General features: G+C 37.5%; 1 protein-coding gene across 3 annotated transcripts in view; it reads right to left on the bottom strand.

Annotated features, from left to right (window-relative positions):
• The window catches only part of fstl4 (follistatin-like 4), a 193251-nt gene that overhangs the window by 148845 nt on the left and 23190 nt on the right, over positions 1-21216 (bottom strand). For all 3 annotated transcript variants that reach the window (XM_015037466.1, XM_015037465.1, XM_015037467.1), the window contains exons 2-3: positions 19105-19253; positions 14294-14327 (exon numbers count right to left, since the gene is read on the bottom strand). In XM_015037466.1, coding sequence (XP_014892952.1) covers positions 14294-14327; positions 19105-19248 — 178 coding nt within the window. In that variant the 5' untranslated portion in view covers positions 19249-19253. The remainder of the gene's footprint in view (positions 1-14293; positions 14328-19104; positions 19254-21216) is intronic.

Here is a 21216-nt window from a genome sequence, read left to right as displayed (position 1 = left end):
ATTAGCTATGCTAGCACAGCGGTGGCAGATTAGCTACTGCTGCTATTAGCTATGCTAGCACAGCGGTGGTAGATTAGCTACTGGTGATGTTAGCACAGCGGTGGTAGATTAGCTACTGCTGCTATTAGCTATACTAGCACAGCGGTGGTAGATTAACCACTGCTGCTATCAGCTATGGTAGCACAGCGGTGGCAGATTAGCTACTGCTGCTGTTAGCTATGCTAGCACAGCGGTGGCAGATTAGCTACTGCTGCTATTAGCTATGCTAGCACAGCGGTGGTAGATTAGCTACTGCTGCTATTAGCTATGCTAGCACAGTGGTGGTAGATTAGCTACTGCTGCTATCAGCTATGCTAGCACAGCGGTGGCAGATTAGCTACTGCTGCTATCAGCTATGGTAGCACAGCGGTGGTAGATTAGCTACTGCTGCTGTTAGCTATGCTAGCACAGCGGTGGTAGATTAGCTATGCTTCCTCCAGCAGGAAGCTGGGGGCGGGATCTTGGGCGTGTGACGTCTCACTGCAGGGAATCCATAGCAGAGATTTATTTGTGGAATTAATTTGCTGAACAAACACAAAGTATTGGTTTCAGTTTCCTTTAAGAACATCCAGAGAAGCGGCTTGAGTGATGGTCTTCAATCTGCCATCAAATATTTAAGCTATCAGTCCAACATGACTGTTTATGTGCCAACTGGAGGAGTAACGGACGCTACAGAAGCATTTAAAACCCACGGCTGAAAGCAGGAGTCCAGGGCTGCAGATACTGAATCAACAGTCTTCCACTGAATAACTACGATTAAATTTTAATGGTTTCAGCTTTCTTCTCTGCAGCCGTTTGTGATCCATGTCTTGCATAGAAACATTTTTTCCTTGAATTCTTCGATTGTAGGAAGGCAGTGTTTATTCTCATGAGGCAGAAAAAGTTTCATGTTGCATCTGAATATGAATTTATGATTGAATTGTTCTGTACGAAAGGCATGTTAAGATGACATCTGTAGTGATTTGCTGCTTTATAAAGAAACTGAATTCAAACTGAACTGAATGGTAACACTTTATTTGAAGGGGGGTGAATAAGTCTGTCATGACACTGTCATAAACATGACATAACACTGTCATAAACATGAACAAGCCTTCATGAATATTTATGACTGTTGTCATAAAGCGTCATTCGGTAAATTATGACACTTTTAATACAAAGTTGACATTATTCAAAATGTCTTTGTTATGACAACTTGACATTATTGGTCTGATAATAAATACTGATGTCTACTGGCAACACCGTTTCAACCAACAGGAATGCATCTAGAGCTGTAGCGAATCGAGTTCCTCCATTATTAAAATTCCTTCGAAGCTTTGTTAAATGACGTTTTACAGTTTAGTGCACCATGTTCTACTACATTCCTTAAGTGTACTAATAAATCTGGAGTAGAAACTAGACACTAAATAACTGGTCAGAACAGACTTTGTGTTTTTGTAGTGTGTGAACTCATCTGCATTCACTGACCAAACAGGTGAATTCCTGACAGCATCGGCTCTCCTGGCACAACGCTCAGCTTTCCTCTCTTCAGTATTCAGGAACTGATTACCAGCCAGCAGCCTTTCATGCAATAAGTTTCAATGATAGCTTATTTGTTATTTTATCTTGATCCCCAATAGATGCCCTTTTCGTAACCTTTTTTGTTATTGATAAAATAAAACAAACTAGTTTCCCCCACAAAAAGGTGTTGGACTATGCAGCATTGTTTTCCAATTATTGCTCAGTATTAGATATGCTTTTCAGTCTGAAACCATTTAAATTTGTGGCATTCAATGTTATTTACTCTCAAGATTGTACTAAAATCCATTTGAAGAATGTGTGATAGTCCATAGAGGAGAGGATATAATTCATAAGGTTCTACGTTATTATTCCTGGGGAAAATAATGAGAAGCCACAACAGAGGAAGCATAATGTTTTATAGCAGCTCCATCCCATACTAATGCTCGCAGGTTTCTGCTTGCATGAATACCAACGAAGAAGCATAGATCTGAATAAAGACACAGCCTCTAATCCTTGATAAGAATGGCTTCTTGTTTTTTTATTTTCCAGAACGAAGCATCCGTCTCTTAAATGCAAATAATGGAAAACACTCCATTATCTGGGACAGCTCAGCTCCACTGCAGATTTCCTATAGATAAACATTTCAAATGTACAGAAATAAAGCAACAATGTGTAAGATTCAGGTGTGACAACATGATCAATAATCTATTTCCATTTGTTAAAGTATAAAAGGGTAATACAGATCCAAATTAACATTTTGTAAAGTCTGTTATTTCTTTAGATCAATCACTTCTGAAGGAACAAAATTAATTACCACAAACATCAAAAGATTACAACTATAAGAAAATAAATAAATAAAGTTCCCAGAAAACAAAGGAGACGTCCGATTGGTGGCCTGCCGGAAGGGCGGATATAAAAGCTGCCGACATCCTGCCATCCATCCTCAGCTCCTCTCAACCGGCCACACCGTCCCTTAAAAACGCCGTTCGTTAAAAACGCCGTTCGTTAAAATGGCAGTTCGTTAAGAACGCCGTTCGTTAAAAACGCCGTTCGTTAAAATGGCAGTTTGTTAAAAACGCCGTTTGTTAAAATGGCAGTTCGTTAAGAACGCCGTTCGTTAAAATGGCAGTTCGTTAAGAACGCCGTTTGTTAAAAATGCTGTTCGTTAAAAACACCTTATTCTTGGAGTTTGTAGGCGTGAGCTGCCGTTTATGTTTCCTTAGTTTTCTCATGTTTTTCTTAATTAGGGCAAGTTTTTCATTTGGTTTAATTACTAAGTTCTGGTTAATTTTCTTTGTTTGCTGTTTCGGCACCATAGCTCACTCTGAGGCCATATACTCCACTGGTTGGAACAAATAATAAAATTGTAATAGATAAAATGTCAATCTTTGTGTGTCTGAGGTCTGAGGAGGATGGATCCTTCATGTTATGATCTGATGGGTCACAACAGTACCCAACTCTGAAAAGACACTACATCGAGTTGGAGTATTACTACGGCGGCTTGTAAGGAAATTTAATGGCGGCTGCTTTTTCTAGCATTACTGTTTAAATTTCATGTGTGCTGCTCTGTGCAAGTGCAAAAATCAAATTTAACAATCCCAGTGGCCTCTGCCGACCTCCAGGAAAGGAATTGTTGCATTATTCAGTTGACTTTGTTAAATCGAACTGCGACTCCGACAGAGAAACAGATGCTGCCTGGCGCTCTGACCTCTCATCATTAACAGCTGGTACAGAGTTATGCTGGTTAGGGGGCGACCTTTACCTCTGGGCCTTAGGAGCAAACCGCTTAGTCGTTTCCTCAAACCAAAAAAACACATCAATTTGTCAGGTTGGTGAATATTACACTGCAAAAACACGAAATCTAACCAAGAAACTAGACCTAAATTACTTGGTAAGATTCTGTGTTTTTGCAGTGTAAATAACATCCAGTGAAAGTAGAGATTTTATTTTACAGAGAAAAATCATAAAAAATAAATTACTGTAAGGAAAAGTCAGAGCAGTGCTGAATAATGCGAAGCGCGTCTTGTTTTCCTGAACAGAGAAGTTTGTTATGATCTGGTCCCACGCAGGATGACAGCTGAGTTATCACTTCGCTCTCTGAGACACGGCTCATTCCAACACTTCAAAATAACCACGCTATCTGATTTCACACCATTCCTGCTGCTCCTGCTTACGATGCCGAGTAGCAATTTCACCAAAAAGCTCTTCTTTCTGTTTTTCCTTTAACCAATGACACCCTAATTCATTCGCTGCCCTATTTCACGGACCCGGAGCGCCGGCGCTGATGCACTCAGGGTGAAGAGCCTCTCCTCCGGGCCCAGCTGTCGTCAACACACCTGGAAGTCTGCTCCGCTATAACACTTTCTATTTGCACAAATTGCTCCATTTGTGTTTAAACATGACAGGCAATTCCCAAAAATGACTGGAGGCCGTGTCTCATCTCCAGGGGAACAGAGACGTGAGGGATAAATGAGATCGTCTCTTCATTGCTTTTCGTTAAAAGAATTTTTAATTTTACACTCTAAAAACTGCATGAAAAACATCTGAAACCACTGCTTTGTTTTAAATGTTTTTCAACTGAGAGCATCGAATTATGAGCACAGTTTCATTAATAGCACGTGCTGGACTACAATCAGAGTTAACCAATTACATTTACTAGAGTATACTTTTTACCAAAGACTTTTTTACTTTTGAGTAACTTCTTGGACAGCTACTTTTTACTTTTACTTGAGTAAAAATACATTAAAGTATTGCTACTCTCTGCCCTCCTCCAGCTAGATGAGCTTGTTTTAAATCAATAATTGGTTAAAGTTGAGGAAAATGTATCCGTTCCATTGGCAGATTATTCATAGAATCTGAACAATGTCATGTTATAAGTGAATTTATCTGCTAATGGAACTAGGACTGGGTTGTTAGGCAACGGGCTGGGCTTGGCTGAGGTTGCTAGGCAACAAGCTGGGCTGGGCTTGGCTTGGCTGAGGTTGCTAGGTAACGGGCTGGGCTTGGCTGAGGTTGCTAGGTAACGGGCTGGCTTGGCTGAGGTTGCTAGGTAACGGGCTGGCTTGGCTGAGGTTGCTAGGTAACGGCACAATTCTTTGGTTTTGAAACAATCTGCCAGTGCAACAAGACGTTTTTCATCAATATTAAGGAATTATTGACTTTTTTAAAAAGCTCTTATTTGTTGCTGAAAAGACACTTGTAAGTTTGTTTTTCGTGTTTCAGTAAACTCAAATATTTGCACTAGGAACTAGACAAAAAACGCTTTGCAAGATTTTGTGTTTTTGCAGGGCATTAAGCTGAGAACCTACTCCATATAACTGGTACCAACAGAGTTAAAAACAATAAAGAAGCAACTTGTGGGCATCGTTGTTTTATAACTGAGCAGCAGAACTAAACTGGAGGATTAAATCATTCAACTGTAAGCAGAAGAAAAACAGGTGAGAATCGGATGAACCAATCGCTTCAGAGATGTTTGATACAAACTATTTCACAAAGCAATTCAGGTCCAACAGAGGGAGAGAGTTACAGGAACGCGTGAGGCAGCTGTGATTAAATTTGCAACAGAACATGAACAAGAAGATAGCAGCTTGTGGTGTTTAAATCCAGCCTACATGCTTCTGTTAGCACAGAGTCTGTTTGGGGTGTGGGGGGACGGATTCAATCTAAACTGGAATTTCACCACCCAAAAAAAAAGGTAAAAGTTAGATTTACTTTTCAGGCGAGCGCTTAAACTTTTAAAATGAAAGAGAAGAAAACAACAGAAAACATGATTCAAGACGATCAACCGCTTGAGGTGGCGATGTGTTGAAACAACCGGCAGTCACGACAGGAAATATAATAAACAGCAGCAAGAGAGTAAAACCGCCTCGTCTCAAACCGAGCCTGAGGCGAAAGGCTAACAATGTGAACAACTGGGCACCGCAGACAGGCTGGAGCTCACTAAACGCTGCGCAGTGGGAGCATGAGCAGAATAACGTTTCAGGACATCATGCAATCAAACACAGAGGATCTTTAAACCTATCTGATCAGTTTCATTTATGCATTCAAATTTATCCGTTTATGACATAAAATACACAGTTCTCACTCAAATCGGTCTAAATTTTCATTGTCAGGGAGCCAAAAGGCAATGAGGGAAATATGGTCAGATTCAATAAATTATAATGTGTTACATTGAGGCTCATGTGGCAGATTAAAGTGGTTTGGAAAAAACAACTCATGTAGAAATTATTAATCATTAGCAATAAATACTTGGATTACAAACAAACTGTAGAAAGTTACTGTTACTAAAGTTACTAAGATTTAATCAGATCTACAGCTTCCTAAACTCTCAAAATCATCATCATCCAGCTACTTCCTGTCGTCTTCTTCGGAGTTTCCGCTTGTAGTAACATCCAGCTGTTGATCATGTGACTCATGCGATGTAAAAAAAAGTGTTTCAGTAGCAGTTTTGCAAAATAAATCAAAAGAAAAAAATAATAAATCATGAAAATGGAAATTATTTAGGCTTTTTATTTATGAGATTAATTGATTTATTGTTAATTTAAAAACTGCCAAGTTTAAAAAATTAAATAAAAGCTGGTTTGTGTGGAGAAGAGTCGGCTGTCCAGTAAAAATACGTGGATAGACAAGGTTCTAATTATTATTTTCTTAACATTTTCCATTGAAAGAAACTGGTGTCATTCCTGAACTGCAGCTGTGGGCCACAGATTAACAGCCCAAGGGAAACCAACGTTTTTAACCTTGGTGATGCAATATGACAAATATGTGACATTTCCTACACTTATCTCAATAAATGTGTGCGACTGCAGCTAAATTACATTGATGCTCCTCATAGATGGTAACGTTTGGAGAATCTGCAGGTAATTCTCAAACTGCATATTTAATTTTCCAACATACCCTGAAAGGCAGAATCCTGGCCAGCGCACACACGTCTGCTGCCAAACCTGGACAAAGGTAATTGCTTGTCATATTTAGGGAAATTACGTGGGAAACACGAGCGCCTCATTAAAACGCTCTTTGGATTCCATATCAGTCGGTTTGATTCATGTTGTTCTCGCTCTGTCCTGACAGGCGCTGCCGCTGTGATCACCATGTTGATTTCTCACACTCACCACTTTATTGTTGCATCATTTATTTCATCCCGGATCCTACAGTCACTTCAGGGCGCTGCGTCTGGATGAACGTCTTCATTTAAATATAAAAAATAATCAATTTGTCACCAATAGCACGTCGAGAACTGTTCGAGAGAATCAACACAAAATACTGAATAACAAAAGTTAACATCCTGTGGTAAACTTTTGTGCTGTACTGCTTTTTATTCTTTTTAAATTTGTAACTAGATATGTTCATTTTAAATAAAAAAACTATATTTATCACTATTATTCTCTTTTTTTGTTAATTTGTCTGTATTGAATTGCAGTATATCATATTTATGTTGATTGTATATTGATAACTAGCCTTTATCGCTAACTTTTAGATATCGTGATGTGAATCATCTCTTTTGAGATAATAAATAAACACAAACATTTGCCATAAATCATGTGAAGGAGCCACTTTCAGCCAAAATTAATACAGCTGAATGCCACATTTTTCAGATTTGCACTTGTAAAACCACGCATTTATTTTTGTCTATTTACAATAAAAAAACAACCAAATCTATTTGATAGAAAACATGTTCACCTTTGCACCGTGTTTCTTTAGTATCTTCAAACTGAAAATGGCTGTGAATAGTTTCATTAATGTGAAAAATAAAGTCGATTTTAAATCACAGCCTGCATAGACTCAGGATTTCAGCCTAGTTGCACACCTATTGGACGTGTTAGTATTTTCTACGAGACACCAAACAAGTCAATATTTCTTGAAGAGCAGCATTAAATCCTCCATCAGAGCTCCAGAAAGTGGAAGAATCGATTGAAAAGCCATTTGATATGAAAGGATTTCATTCAGCGCGTCGCCTTTCTGTATGCAGATATAAATTCAGACTATAGATGCAGATGTTTGGACCTACAGACAGACAGAGGGAGCCGAGCGCACAGGCATATAATCTGAACTGAAAAGCAATCATTTTTGTTCTCAGCTCATAAAGCCGTCTGTGGTTGATGTGTAAAGCAGGAAAAATTGAAGGTAAGAAGAAAAGCTTTGCAGTGACGCCAAAGATCACATCAGCTGCTGCATCACTGAGGATTTGACCTCTGGATGAAAAGGTGACGAATAAAGGAGAGTGGAAGATAATTGGAATAATTAGAGGTAATTAGAATAATTTAAAAACAATTCTAAGCAGCATATCTGCTTAAGAAGAGATTTTCTAACAGAAAATCATTAAAAAGTTACCTTGTGCTTCACATAAAAACATATAAAACATATAACTCAACTGGAGTATAACTATTCCATGATTGCAGAAAACTGTCAATGTGATGGAAATAATAGAACATTTCTGTGTAAATTATCCTTTTCTATTGGTCTTACATTATATTCTTACTTTATGAGAAAGAGAGTTGGGAATTTTCATTATCTGTCAGACATCAAAAGACAACAGAAAAAAATCTTAAAACATCACAGCATTCATTGAAAGAAAAAGTCAACTGGACAATAAATCAATATTTTTCCTGATAGACACGTGATAAATACCAATAGATATAATAGAACATCAGAATATTCACCGAACTCTGACCCAGAACCGCAGAGCATTCTGGGAGATGTAGGCAGATGAAAGGCTTTAGCTAAGCTTTGTCATCAAATTCATCCCCTCTTTGGTTGCCTAGCAACAACCTGCTGAGTTTAAGATTTTACCATCCCACCTCATAACTGATTTAAAAATAAAAAACGGAGTGAAAACTTTGAAGAATTTGAATGAATGTGTTCCAACATTTCATTTCCCTTTGAGATCAATAAAGTGTTTCTGAAATTAAAAACAGGAAAGGTCACGTCACGTTTGGCAGCTTTAATTCAATTCAAAATTCATATTTCAGACATTTTAGACATGCTAAATGAAGTGTGTTAGTCAACAGGCTGGGGATAACCCACGTCCTGCTGGTGTCAACGTGCTAATCGCTCTATAAGCTAGTGATAGCCCTTATGCTAACATTAGCCTTACAGCTAAAACAAGAATTTTAGCTAATTTTTGATTTATTAGGAATATTTATCATACTGAATGACTAAGTCAATGTAAATCACATGCAACCGATAGCACTTAAGCTAACCTTAGCATTTCTGGCTAATTTTAACATACTGAATGTAATGTGCCAGTCAAAATAATTAGGATTCTCTGAGTGCATGTTAGCTAAGCTTAGCATAGGTGCTAATTTTCAGCATCAGAATGCTATGTTCAGACAGCACCCGTTGAACATTCTTCAGAAATTTTAAAATATTTAAAACACAAAATTGACTGATATGAAACGCTTTCTTGACAAGAAAATGAGTTAAAAATTAAACTTTTTGTGACTAAACTGATCCTTGTTCTCATGTAGTTTTTCTCATGTCGGTGAATGAATGTGTCCATCTTTCCAGTGGTGCTGAATCTTTGTGAGCGTCCAGATTTATTTTGCTGCTGCTTGTAGCGTCAGATTAAGTGTTACAGAGAGAGCCGCTGTGGGTTCCTCCGACCCCTGGAGGAGCTGAACGTCCTCCTTTAGCCCGTCATCAGGGTCGGCAGGTAAACTCAGAATGGAGTCTCCACTGTCACTACAGTGAAATCACCTTTCTGTCTTTGACTTTCACACTTTTGCTAATAATTATGATAACATAAAACATGTTCAGCCTGTGAACTGAATCAAATCTCAAGCCTGACCAGATTTATGTTCGAGTATTTATGCTCTCAGCTTCACCTGCAGGTAGTTTTGTTTTATCGAAGTGGATTTTATTTCAGTAATTTGATAATGTCCTCCATGACTCAATGAACCTTTTGCCTGATCATTTTTATTGCTTCACAGTTAAATCATATTTCAAACATTCCTGACATGAGCGAGGTAGTGACGTACGATTTATGGGAGTGAAAAGTTCTGCTTGTGCGATCTAATCATTTAGTGCTCACACAAGACGCAGCAGCAGAAAATGTCATCATTTTTACATTTTCTGAATCAAATACCGATTCTTCCAAAAAGAAAAGCTTAATTTTAATTCCACTTAATTTCTTACAGTAAATTAAAAACTACACACAGCTGAAAACCTTTTAAAACTATATAAACAGATTTTAAACTACAAATGTTGAAATCAGAATCGCCTCCACCTGCAGAGGGCGCCATTTTGATTCTTTCTCAGAGGAGTTGAAAATTAAAATGACTGAGAACCATGACCAACTTAGACATTTTTAAACAATAAAAAGGCATAACTGTCATTTACTCAATAATTAATAACTTTATTTCTGTTACTTGTTTACTTTTGCTTCTAATAGTAAAATAACACTAAAACATTTTTCTAAAATTTTCTGCTGATGGTTTGTTTGAAGACTTCTGTCCATGTTTTTATTTTGGTTGTTTGTTGAAACTTTTCTATTCTTAATAAAGTTTAAGAAGTGCAATGATTTTTTATTATTTCAGACATCTTTACTGCTTCACAGTTAAATCATATTTCAGTCGTTTGTCATGAGCGAGGTAGAGGGACAGTTTATGGAAGTGGCAACAAACTCTTAACATTCAGCAGCATGCTTCAGTCAGAAGCCTCTTCTGTTTTGTTGTAACACTGACTGCTACACATGATCTTCTCATCATCAACAATGACTCTCTGCAGATACTTTGAGCTGAAATATTATTTATCCCAGAGGGAAATTGAAAGCATTTTTAACTGAATTGACTTTGTTTCATTCATTGAGTCATGTCTGTATAAACATAAAGTATATAAACAAAGGCGAGTGAATAAATCTGAACTAGTCTCTATAAGAACAGCTACCTGTTGGCATCTGGCTCATCCATCAACACCAGCAGCTGAATTTATTTTATCACTAAAAACTTCCCCCACTTTGTGACAGGCCATTAATAATAGCTCACACTAAATATTAACGTTTTTTGTTCTACATGCCCTAGATTTACTCAAACATTTGTGTAAGTGTTCGCTGCAGCTCAGCAGGGGACTAAAAAAAGGGAAAACAAGTCAGGATCTCCTGACACCTGATAAATAACGTGCACTGAAATATTTTCTGTAAGGGTTTAATAATTTGAATTTTCCTGTCACTAGTCTCTTCATGTTTTAGAAGCAGTTTTACTGCAAAGGTGGGAAAAACGTCAACAGCATGCTGTGAATGAGATCATGATTTATACATCAAAACACTGATTATTAATCTTCTCTAATTGGACCAAAATCCAGCTCACTTTCCTCGTTTCTTTGTCACAATCTGGTCCAGTTTTTATTTCTTCTTTGCTCTTAGATTCTCCATCTCCACAGAGAAGCTGACAATGACTGAATAATTAAGGAGTCGACTTCAGATCCGTCTCATCCCTCCACTCCTCTCAGCTTCCTGCCCAGTCGTTTGCTGCTTATTACAGAGTCTCTCTGTCAACCTTGTCCCATCTAATTCTCACCCAATTACAATCTAAATGAACCACAGGCCTGCTTAACTTGCTTTGCCTCTTGCCATTGTTTAATTTGTGACGGTAACAAACTCCGATTAGGCCTCTGCAAAGGTTCATAAATTAAGCACTCAAGACCAAATTAATCTCCATTCCCTGGGAAGACAAATGAGGAATATTCAATTTTTCCACATGGATCCCACTGAAAAGAATAACACGAGGAGTAAATAATATAAAAATGACAAGAAGTGACCTTTAAACCGCGAGCTAACCTTTATGCACAATCTCTGCAACACAGAAAGTTTCGACTAGAAATGGGGCGAGTTGATTAATGTCACCGTCCGACTGTGAGCCAGACATAAACACGCTGCTAACAACTCAACGCATGGACAGAAACACGGAACGTCATTTCTACGTTATGATAACTGGAACTTTTTCATTTCTGTGATTTTGTTTTCTCTCCAGTTTCTGCATCTATTTGTACCTTCTAGTGTAAAGAAATGTGGTTTTATTTCTAACTACTTTGGTTGATAAGTGCTAATTATGGGTCATATTTAAAAAAAAAAAAAAAAAAGAGTTGAGAATTTTATGAGTATTTCTCCTCAGATAAATAAAATAGGTGGGAAAGGGAATCATGCTTATTCATATTTTTTATTTTTTTAATAAAAATCTAGAGATCTTTTTTATTTAAAGGACTGGCACAGTAAATTTTTTCTGACTTTGGGGAACAAGTTGAATTCCTGCTTTTAGTTTTTCACACCAAGTCTAAGCCGAGTTTCAACTCCCAGAGGAACAAAAACACGTTTATTTTCATTTATTTTCATTTCTCAAAGTGTTTCGTCCACATTAATATTCAAGGCTCTTACAATGAATTTAATTTGGTTCATAAAGCCACTGATGATGGTTGACAAACTTTAATTTGTTTCTCCATTATCGGATTGAGTAACGTACATTAAGTTGATTGACAGCGCTAAGCCCCGCCTCCTGCCTCTGACTGCTTGTTTCTGGCCAATCAGAGCCAGTGATTCATTTTTGCAATAACAGAACCGTGAGGAAGAGGAAGAGTGCAACTTGTTTCTGACTCCTATTAAACTGACAGTTTTAACAAATATGTAAAAATATATACAGCTCTGTAAAAAATAAGAGACCACTTAAAATGATCAGTTCCTCTGATTTTACTTATTATCGGTATGTTTAAGTAAAATGAACATTGCTCTTTTATTCCATGATCTACTGACAACCTGTCTCTGAAATTTCAAACAAAATTTAGTATTTATCTGCAGAAAATGAGAAAAAATCTCAAATAAGAAAATAATTTAATATTAATTTAGAAACAACAACACTAATGTTTTACCTCAGGAAGCGTTCAGAATCCAGTATTTGCTGGAGTAACCAGGAGGTTTCCAACAGGGTTCATTTTAAGTGATTTATATGTGAGTAACTTCCTCTCCAGTCACTTTACAAGGTTTCCATACATAAATATATTCAAAATAATGCCATTTTATATCAAAGGGAACTTAAAACTGAAAATTGGTAAAATTCAGTGGGAGGATAACCAGACTATGATCAAAACAGCACAGAAATGATTAAAATATAAAAATAAACTTCCTCCGTACAGGAAGACCAAAATCTGGCGATAGCTGTTGCAGTGCAGAGACCGCTCCGTCTGTCCTGAACGATCCAACCTTGTAAAATGTTTTAAGATTAAGTGCCGTCCTCTTGGCAAACGGAGGTCGTTCAATACATCAGGCACCAGTCACTGTGCAGCAACGATCCTGTTAAAAACCGTTTCAGTGTTTCATCAACAGTATAGAAATGAAAGCTTAGATTTTCTGGTCATTTCTCAGAATAAGATTAGAAATCTGATGGAAACTGGACAGATTTTTAGGCTTTTTTGTCACTTTTTAAACCATCAGCACCAATAAATGTGGCTGACGTCGAGCTGACTGGCTACTCAGAGTAACGACTGAGATGATGACGGGCATGAATCACTGAAGCCGACGGCAGGAAAAAACTCAGAGAAACATCATTTTCCATGTCTGACAGGGACAAACAAACATCTGACAGCAAAATAATGAGTTACATGTCAGAGAGGGAGTCACTAAAAATGAGCTTAAGATGCAGAAACACAAAATATCTGCTCTAGTCTCCAGTGGAAATATATTAGTACACTTAAAATAAGACAAAAATAATTCACAGGTAACTTTTCAGCAAGACATCAAAGCTAATTAAAAGTAAATTATTCCTTAATAGTAATGATAGTTATTTCACTACAACATGCAGAAAACTTATAATAAGTTAAATAATCCACCAATAGAACAAGAACTTTTTCATCAGTATAGAGGAATAATTTATTTAAAATAAACTATATCTGCTGAAAAGTTACTTGTGACTTAGTTTCTTTGAATTATGAAAAAACTAAGACGGGGTGTCCAAACTTTTTATCACATGGATCAAAATCAGCCCATCATTTACATTCACAGACCAAGAAACTAAACAACCAAGATCAAGCAAATATTCCTCCAAGTTTATTTAGTTTTTATTTTAAGTTATTTTTATTATAGATTCAAAATGTAAAATGGATTTTGTTGTATCAAAACAGCTTCCATAACAGTTTCCATGTTATTTTGGACTCGACTGAACATTTCCAGTTATAAGAGCAGAATTTGGGTCACTTTCTCCCAAAATGTTTGCTAAATTTAGTCAAGTTTCGTAGATGAAATAAAAGCTGGTTTACGTGCAGCAGAGTCGGCTTTTCAGCAAAGTGGACAGACGAGGTTCTAATTATTATGAAAGCTGGGTTATGATCTGTGAATGTGAAAAACATTAGTATCATTCTTGAACTGCAGCTACAGGCCACAAAAACACAGTCCAAGTGCAACAAATGGCCCGCGGGCCACACTTTGGACACCCCTGAACTAAGACATCTGCACTAGAAACTAGACTAAATGTTCTTGGGTTTTTGCAGAGGGTTTGTGTAAAGAGCTCAATAGACTTCACTGTGGAGCAAAGTTACATCAGAAACCATTTCCAATAAATAAATCTCAGGGCGCCGGAGCAACAAGCGGGATTTCTCATGTTTTTCAGAGATATTTCATTATTAAAAGCCCATTTTATCAGAGCTATTTAGAGCAGAATTACTTTCTCGCTGCGTTTCCCAGTAATCAGAGGACAGAAGCACAGCAGAAGAAAAACCATATTGTGACGGCATATTCTGAAAAACGCTGTTTTGGTTTGAACACTGTAAGCGTACTCACATTGATCGATGCTCCCGTCTGCTTTCTCCTTCTCCTGCAAACAGAGAACACACACAGGATTGGTTATTACACGAGCTCAGAGGAGCGAGGGCAGCACAGCAGCCGCCTCACTGCCACTTTCCACACGTTACTCTGCCTTTTCCTCTCCTCTGAAACAAACGGCACAAAGCAAGGGCAAACCGAGGAGGAGTAAAACAAAACGCTGGTGGGTGACAGCAGCAAAAACTCAATCACTAATTGGAAATACAAGTTGTCAACATATTGTTCAGGAATCTTTATGTCAAACCGGATGAGCGGCGCGTCATTCAGACATCATGTTTCCAGACGGTGGCTTGTCTGTCATTCATGGACGTTTAAAGATTTAAACCATTTTTTGGATGATGGAAGTTTTTTCTGCGCTGGTGTTTCAGTTTATCTGAGACCAAAGAGCAGAAAGGCGCATGCGGGTGCTGGTTCAGCAGATTACCTGCAAAAATACTCCTGAAGGTAAATGTAACTAGTTACTACATAGAATATGTCTGTAATATTTTAGCATACGAGAGACACTTTGATGCTTATTAGTGACCAATCAGTTGAGCTTCTTTTAGGATCTGAACAAACGTTTCATCTGGAGACGTTCCTCATTAGCATATGCAGGGAAAACAAGCCATCGACATGATATTTGAAAATAGAACGGTGCGCTCTGTCAGAGCATCGCCATCCAGAACAATCCGATACCTGGCAGCATTTGAAGTGCAGTGACATTTTGCGTTCTTGTCCCTCAGCATGGATGCCAGCGGTAATGAGCCTCACTGATAAAAGCAGTGTGTGTGTGTGTGTGTGTGTGTGTGTGTGTGTGTGTGTGTGTGTGTGTGTGTGTGTGTGTGTGTGTGTGTGTGTGTGTGTCTGACGTCCAACCCCAGGAGACCTGGACTCCCACAGGGAACGCAGCGGTTGTCAAACCTTCTGCATCTCCATTCCTCTTCCCTCGCCGCCGATGCCATCTGTCTATCTTAATTGCAGACATTCTTCCTCATGATGCCCAGATAAAACTGAGCGGTTTGATCAATTGATTAAAGATTTAAATCAAGCACAGGGGTGACAGCACGGCTCTGAGCTCCTTTCTAAAAATACAGTTTGCTCTGACAAACAAAAGCTGTTTTTGTCACTTTATTTTACACATTTAGACTTTAGCTGCTCACATGTAATTAGCAGTAACCTGATTTTCTTGCTGCTGCTGCTGCTGCTGCTTTCTGTGCTTGGATGAGTTTATGGCTCCCATCTGATTTAATCTGAGCAAATAGGACAAATCAGCAGGGTTTAAGGGAAAAAGGAGCCAGCTCTTTCTCCTGGAAATAGAGGTTGGCAGGTGTATTTTTAAATACAACTTTTGTTTTCCATCAAGTAAAGAAGTGTTGCAGTCCTGACAGATGCAGAGTGAATAATTGGGAGTAGAGAAGATTCGGATCTTTTAACCTTTGTTGCCTCAGGCTGGCATCTTGACTTCAGGCGAAACCGCAGACAGGAATTAGAGGAATACGTTAAATGAGGGCAACATCTTTATCATAATGTAGGCCAGGGGTGTCCAAAGTGAGGCACGGGGGCCATTTGTGGGCCTTGGAATGATTTTGTGTGGCCCCAAACTGCAATTCAAAAATTATACAAATTTGGCCCGTATGCAGAGGGAAACTGTTAATTTGTAATCAGGGTAAAAAAATGTTACCAACATACTTTTTTTACAGAGGAAAATGCAAAGTATTCATCTCTTTATAAGCAAGTTTTAAGAAAAGGTAAAAATGTTTATCCAGAGACACTGCTGCACCCAAATCAGCTTTTATTAAATTTGACTAAATATAGCAGGCATTTCCTGTTATTACTGAAAATAAATGTATTCAATGGAGTTCAAAAGAAGCTGAAAACCAGATGCTTTTCTCCTAAAACATGTAAAATCTGCTGCAGCGTTTCAGCGCCACAGCAGAAAAAACACCAGAACATTTCAAACAAAAAGGAAATCTGAAATGTTGAGTTCTCGATTCTTTCTGGAAAAAAAAATAAAAAATGTTCTAGAAAAAAAATTATATATTGATAGAAATGTTATACAAAAAAGAACTTGGAAGTTTCTGAATTTCAAATGTCGGGGAAAAAAAGAAAAAAAGAAAAAAGAAAGTATTTCTAGAGAATTTCTGAGTTTTTGGTGGAAATTTTCTCCTGTTTTGGCCCCAACAGACCATCGTAAAAATCCCTCTCAGGTTTTGTATCTACTGTAAATATCAGGCCACTTTATGGGATTGATTTTAGGTTTTGTGCAGAAACTAATCACTAAAAGTGGCATTTAAAATGTCAAAATGCATCTATGAAAATCTGCTGTGGATGGATGTTACATGTGGCGACAACTGGAATTCAAAATGACGTTCATAAAAATACTGAATTGCACTTTTATCAATATGGTAATCTATAAATGATCAGGAAATGGACACACATCCCATCACATCCTGGTTTATGCAGATTTTTATAACCAGGCACCAAAGTGATGAAATCAGATTTACTGTAACTTAATTTACAACATTTGGCAGTTTTAATAAAAAGTGTTGCGTTGATTCGACTCGTATTCTGCTTCACACTGAGGAGAGTTTGCAAACACAAACCCAATAAGATGCTGGAGCTTCTAGATAAAAAATACCAGAAGCAAATCTCTGAGCATCCCTTTAAATCCCCCATGCAGCAATAATCTGGCATCGCCACGGAGACTGACATTTTGTGCAAAAGCAATTTGAAAAACAATTCAGACTGTAAAGTAAATATTGTTCTGACTGGTAAATCCAAGGCGACACAGGCAGCTTTCATTAAAGATTCACGTTTCGACGTGTGTATAAATATATTCCTCTCATGTTTTATGTTTATCAGTTACGGAGGAGTTTCAATGCACTTTATAATCTGAGATTAAGACGCAACAATAACCCCAGAAAAACAGTAAGAACAAAAGGGGAATCATTGTTTTCACAGCATTAATGAGCTACTTCAACTTAATATCTTACAATGCGTCTAATCTTCCTTCATTTTTTTGAAAACTTGGAAATATCCAGCAGCTTTTCCTGTTTCTTCTGTGACCTTAAAAAACAGCAAAGAAGCATTTCATATTGTTCGTTTATCTAAATCCTGAATTAAGTGGATTTTATTTTTGAACACACACCAAGGTTGAGGTTCAAACAAAACAGCAGCAAATAAACTAGAACAAAATATCAGATCTATGATCAATATATCTATAAGAGCCTTTAGTCTCATGTGAGAAGAGGAAAACAAACAAATAGGCGTAAAATGACAATAATTTAAACTACAGCGTTATGATGACTGACCGTAGAGTTACATCCAACAAAAAAAGAGAAATGTAATTATTAGCTCATGGCGGAAGTTTGATTATTGTATTTTAATATCAATAGATCCAAATACCTGACGAGAGTCTGAGAAAAAGAAAACAGTCACATCTGCGTGGATGAGGCTGCAGAGACTCCAGGCATGTTTGATTAAAACACCAAACCAGGTTTTACCCGTTTCTTTCCTCTCAAATGACTCATTTCCACGCAGATCTTTACTTTATTAACTAACATTTAAGCTGCAGAAAGTGCTATCATTATTTTTTGTCTCTTGTTGTTAAATCAGCTTCATAAACTTTAATTTCTGAGTTAAAACCAAAACAATTTTCTTGTCAACTTAAATTGAATTTTCAAGGCAGCAGGTGGAATTAAATCACCTTCAAATGTTTTACAGTGTGTAGCAGGTCAATAATGCAGCTTTAATAAAATCTCCTTGACACTGAAAGGAGGATGAAACTCTCATAAGTTGCAAACAAAAAGAATCGCTGTGATCTGCGGATAGTTTGTGTAAAATCTTTACCATTTTATACAAATTACCTTGATGCAAAAAAGCAACTTCCCATTTGCTACAAGCAAGAATTTAAGGTCAAATCTGGGCAGATTATCATGAATGCATTCAGGTTTGAATAAGTCGTGACATTTTTTCCTGAATCAGTGAAAGGCTGGAGTCTGTTAGGGCTGCAGACGACCAAATGAGTAAAACTGAAGGCTTTCTTATGCAGATAGCTCTGCCCCAATTAACTGGGAACACTTTAGCTTTCCTCTGCACTTAATGCATTTTCATAACACTTTGAAGAAGTGGAGGATTTCAACGTGGCGTATATTTGACTAAAAGATTATAATATTTTTGTGGAGTGGTGTTTATTTAAGGGCAGAGTGGTTATGAGATTTGCAGAAACCATAAAGAAACACTAAATGTGCTCATTGGATTAAAAGCTTATGAGTAAGAGGGTTATGTGTAAAACAAACAGGGACAAACTGCATAAACAGAAATGAAAAGAATGGAAATTGGCCCCTGCCTGTGATGGCAGATCCTCGTGTTTTCGTTTTTTAAATGTTTTCATATTTTCTCCTCTGCATTTACATTTTGATTACGGCCAGAAACTGTAAAGGTTTGGTTTTTATTCTGCAGTCGTTTCCTCACAGTCCTTCTGATCCAACATTCATTCAAACTGAAGAAAAACTTTAACATTAGTTATCTTGCACATTCTTAGACTTTTTTTTCTGTTGTGTGTTTTGAGATGTGTTGCCTTTAAGAATATGATCATTTTATCAGGTTTTCATAAAGCATAGGGGCCATGGTTTGTTAAACTTTAATTAATTTTAACAGCAGTAACTATGTAAAATGAAATTATTGACCAATCAAAGAAATGGAGTGGCCAGTCCAGGAACTTTGCTTGCAATGTTGACACCCAATGAAACTTTATTTTTTTTATTCTGAAAGGCGGTGAGGATGCTTACCATGGAGTGCGACTCCTGGTGGGAGGTGTGGGACTTGGCGGCTGCATCCGTGCCGCCTCGTCGGCTGCTCCTGTGACCTTCGGCTGTCCAGCATCCCAACGTTCCCAGCAGAACCACCACAACCCAAACACCCAGGAGGCCCATTTTATCTGGAGAAAAACACGAGAAAAAGCCCAAAACAACAATAAATACATTGAACAACTCTGCTGCACATAAAAAGATCCAAGATTTCCATAAACCGACTGCATGTTATTGTTGCACATGTGCACAACGCTGGAGGGCAAAAAGACGATTCTTTTCCTTTCTATCCATCGCGGTGCTGCTGCAGTAAAACGTTAAAATGAAACCTGGAGATGAAGCTGTTATTAAAGTAGTGTAGAGGCAAAGGGGAAAATAATGCATTACAACCATTGCAGAACTTAAAATCACTGACATCAGGATTCAACATCAAGAAACAAACATTCAGTCTGTTACGGTTTCATGTTTTTAGGCTTGATGTTTATTTTGCGGTTATTTATAAGTGATTTGTGTGGTAGATTAGCTAGCGCTGCTAGTAGCTAAGCTAGCACAGCAGTTAGATTAGCTAATTTAAACACCTGCTCTACTGATCTGTCAGAGTTGATGTTTAGGTCGCCTTTATTTTTTAACACACTGAATTCTGCAGCACATCTACATGTTATGGTTGTCATAGTCAAGCTAGAATAACTGAGCTACTTCCCTCTCCTTCACCATTTTCTTTCTTTCTTAACACTTTTTCCTGACCTTGTTATCTAGTTGTAGTGTTGATAATTAGCAGCAAAGCACTGTGTCTATTTTACTTTTATATATCAGGCTTACATTTCAGATTTAGCGCGTTATGTTGATAACTTGCTGGGAGCGGGATCTTGTGACTTCACGTTGCAACGGATCCATAAGTAGCACCTTGACACTCATCTGTTTTTGACCATGATGTCATCTCTTTAAGTAGATTTAAACATTGTTTGAAAATTGTGTCCAATTGGTTTTTATTTGTAACTTTGACAGTGTTTCATCACATTTTAGCTCCGAGTTTAATCCGTTTTGAAAGGAAACGCTTTTTGATGACTTTATTTAGTTGGCAGTGAATTGGTTTGCCTCTGAGGAGATTAAAAAAGATCAGAGGAAATTCAGATCACTGGCTTTGTGATTTTGACAGCAGTCTAATGGACATGAGTATGAGAGCAAAATTAGGCTAGCAGTTACTACTGCTCGTTTCTTGAACAAATATATTCATACTGTGCCTTATAACTGTTTTGCATTCCAACATTTCCTCCTGATTTACAGATACAGACTATGCACAAATGTATCCAGGTAAAATATGAAGGACTTACTGAGACTATAGAGTACAACCAGAGGCTTGTGTGCAGACAGACTGCATAATGAAGCCGTGTAAACATCAAAGGCCGAATTGATGAAGGATAATTATCTGTATTACAAATGAACATAGAAAATCTTTTGATGTCAACAAAGAAGCAACACTTTGATGAGTCAAAAAAATAAAAATAAAAGAGACGTGATGGCCTGGGAGCTAAAAGTATAAACTCAATTTTCACGCCTTCTCATTGACACACTTCCAGGTTTAAAAACGGGATTTCACCTGAAACAGACACGCTTCCCATAGTTAACGCTGCTTTGCATTTATGTTGCATTATTGAGTTTTCCATATCACAGAAAAATCACAACATTTAATATCAGAGAGAACTCATCGTTGCAGCAGCTCATTGCAAAACTAAATCTTACCAAGTAATTTTGGCTCAGTTTCTAGTGAAAGTATCTTAGTGCCCTTGAAATAAGACAAAACTAACATAAAAGTAACTTTTCAGGAAGATATATGAGCTTGTTTTAAGTCAATAATTCCTTAATATTGATGAAAAAGTTCTGGTTCCATTGACAGATTATTTTTCTCATGGGAAAAATGCCTTGTTTTAAGTAAAATAATCTGCCAATAGAAATAGAACTTCATCAAAATTAAGGAATCATTTACTTGAAACAAGTACCTATATCTTGCTTAAAGATTACTTATAAGTTAGTTTTGTCTTATTTTAAGTGTACTAAGATATTTGCTCTAGAACAGTAGTCCCCAACCCCCGGTCC

The sequence above is a fragment of the Poecilia latipinna genome, unplaced genomic scaffold (genome assembly GCF_001443285.1).
Source record: "Poecilia latipinna isolate Pla-1442-1.1 unplaced genomic scaffold, P_latipinna-1.0 Scaffold407, whole genome shotgun sequence".
NCBI lineage: Eukaryota > Metazoa > Chordata > Actinopteri > Cyprinodontiformes > Poeciliidae > Poecilia > Poecilia latipinna.
Note: the sequence above shows the minus strand (reverse complement) of the source record. Positions and strands in the feature narration are given on the sequence as shown.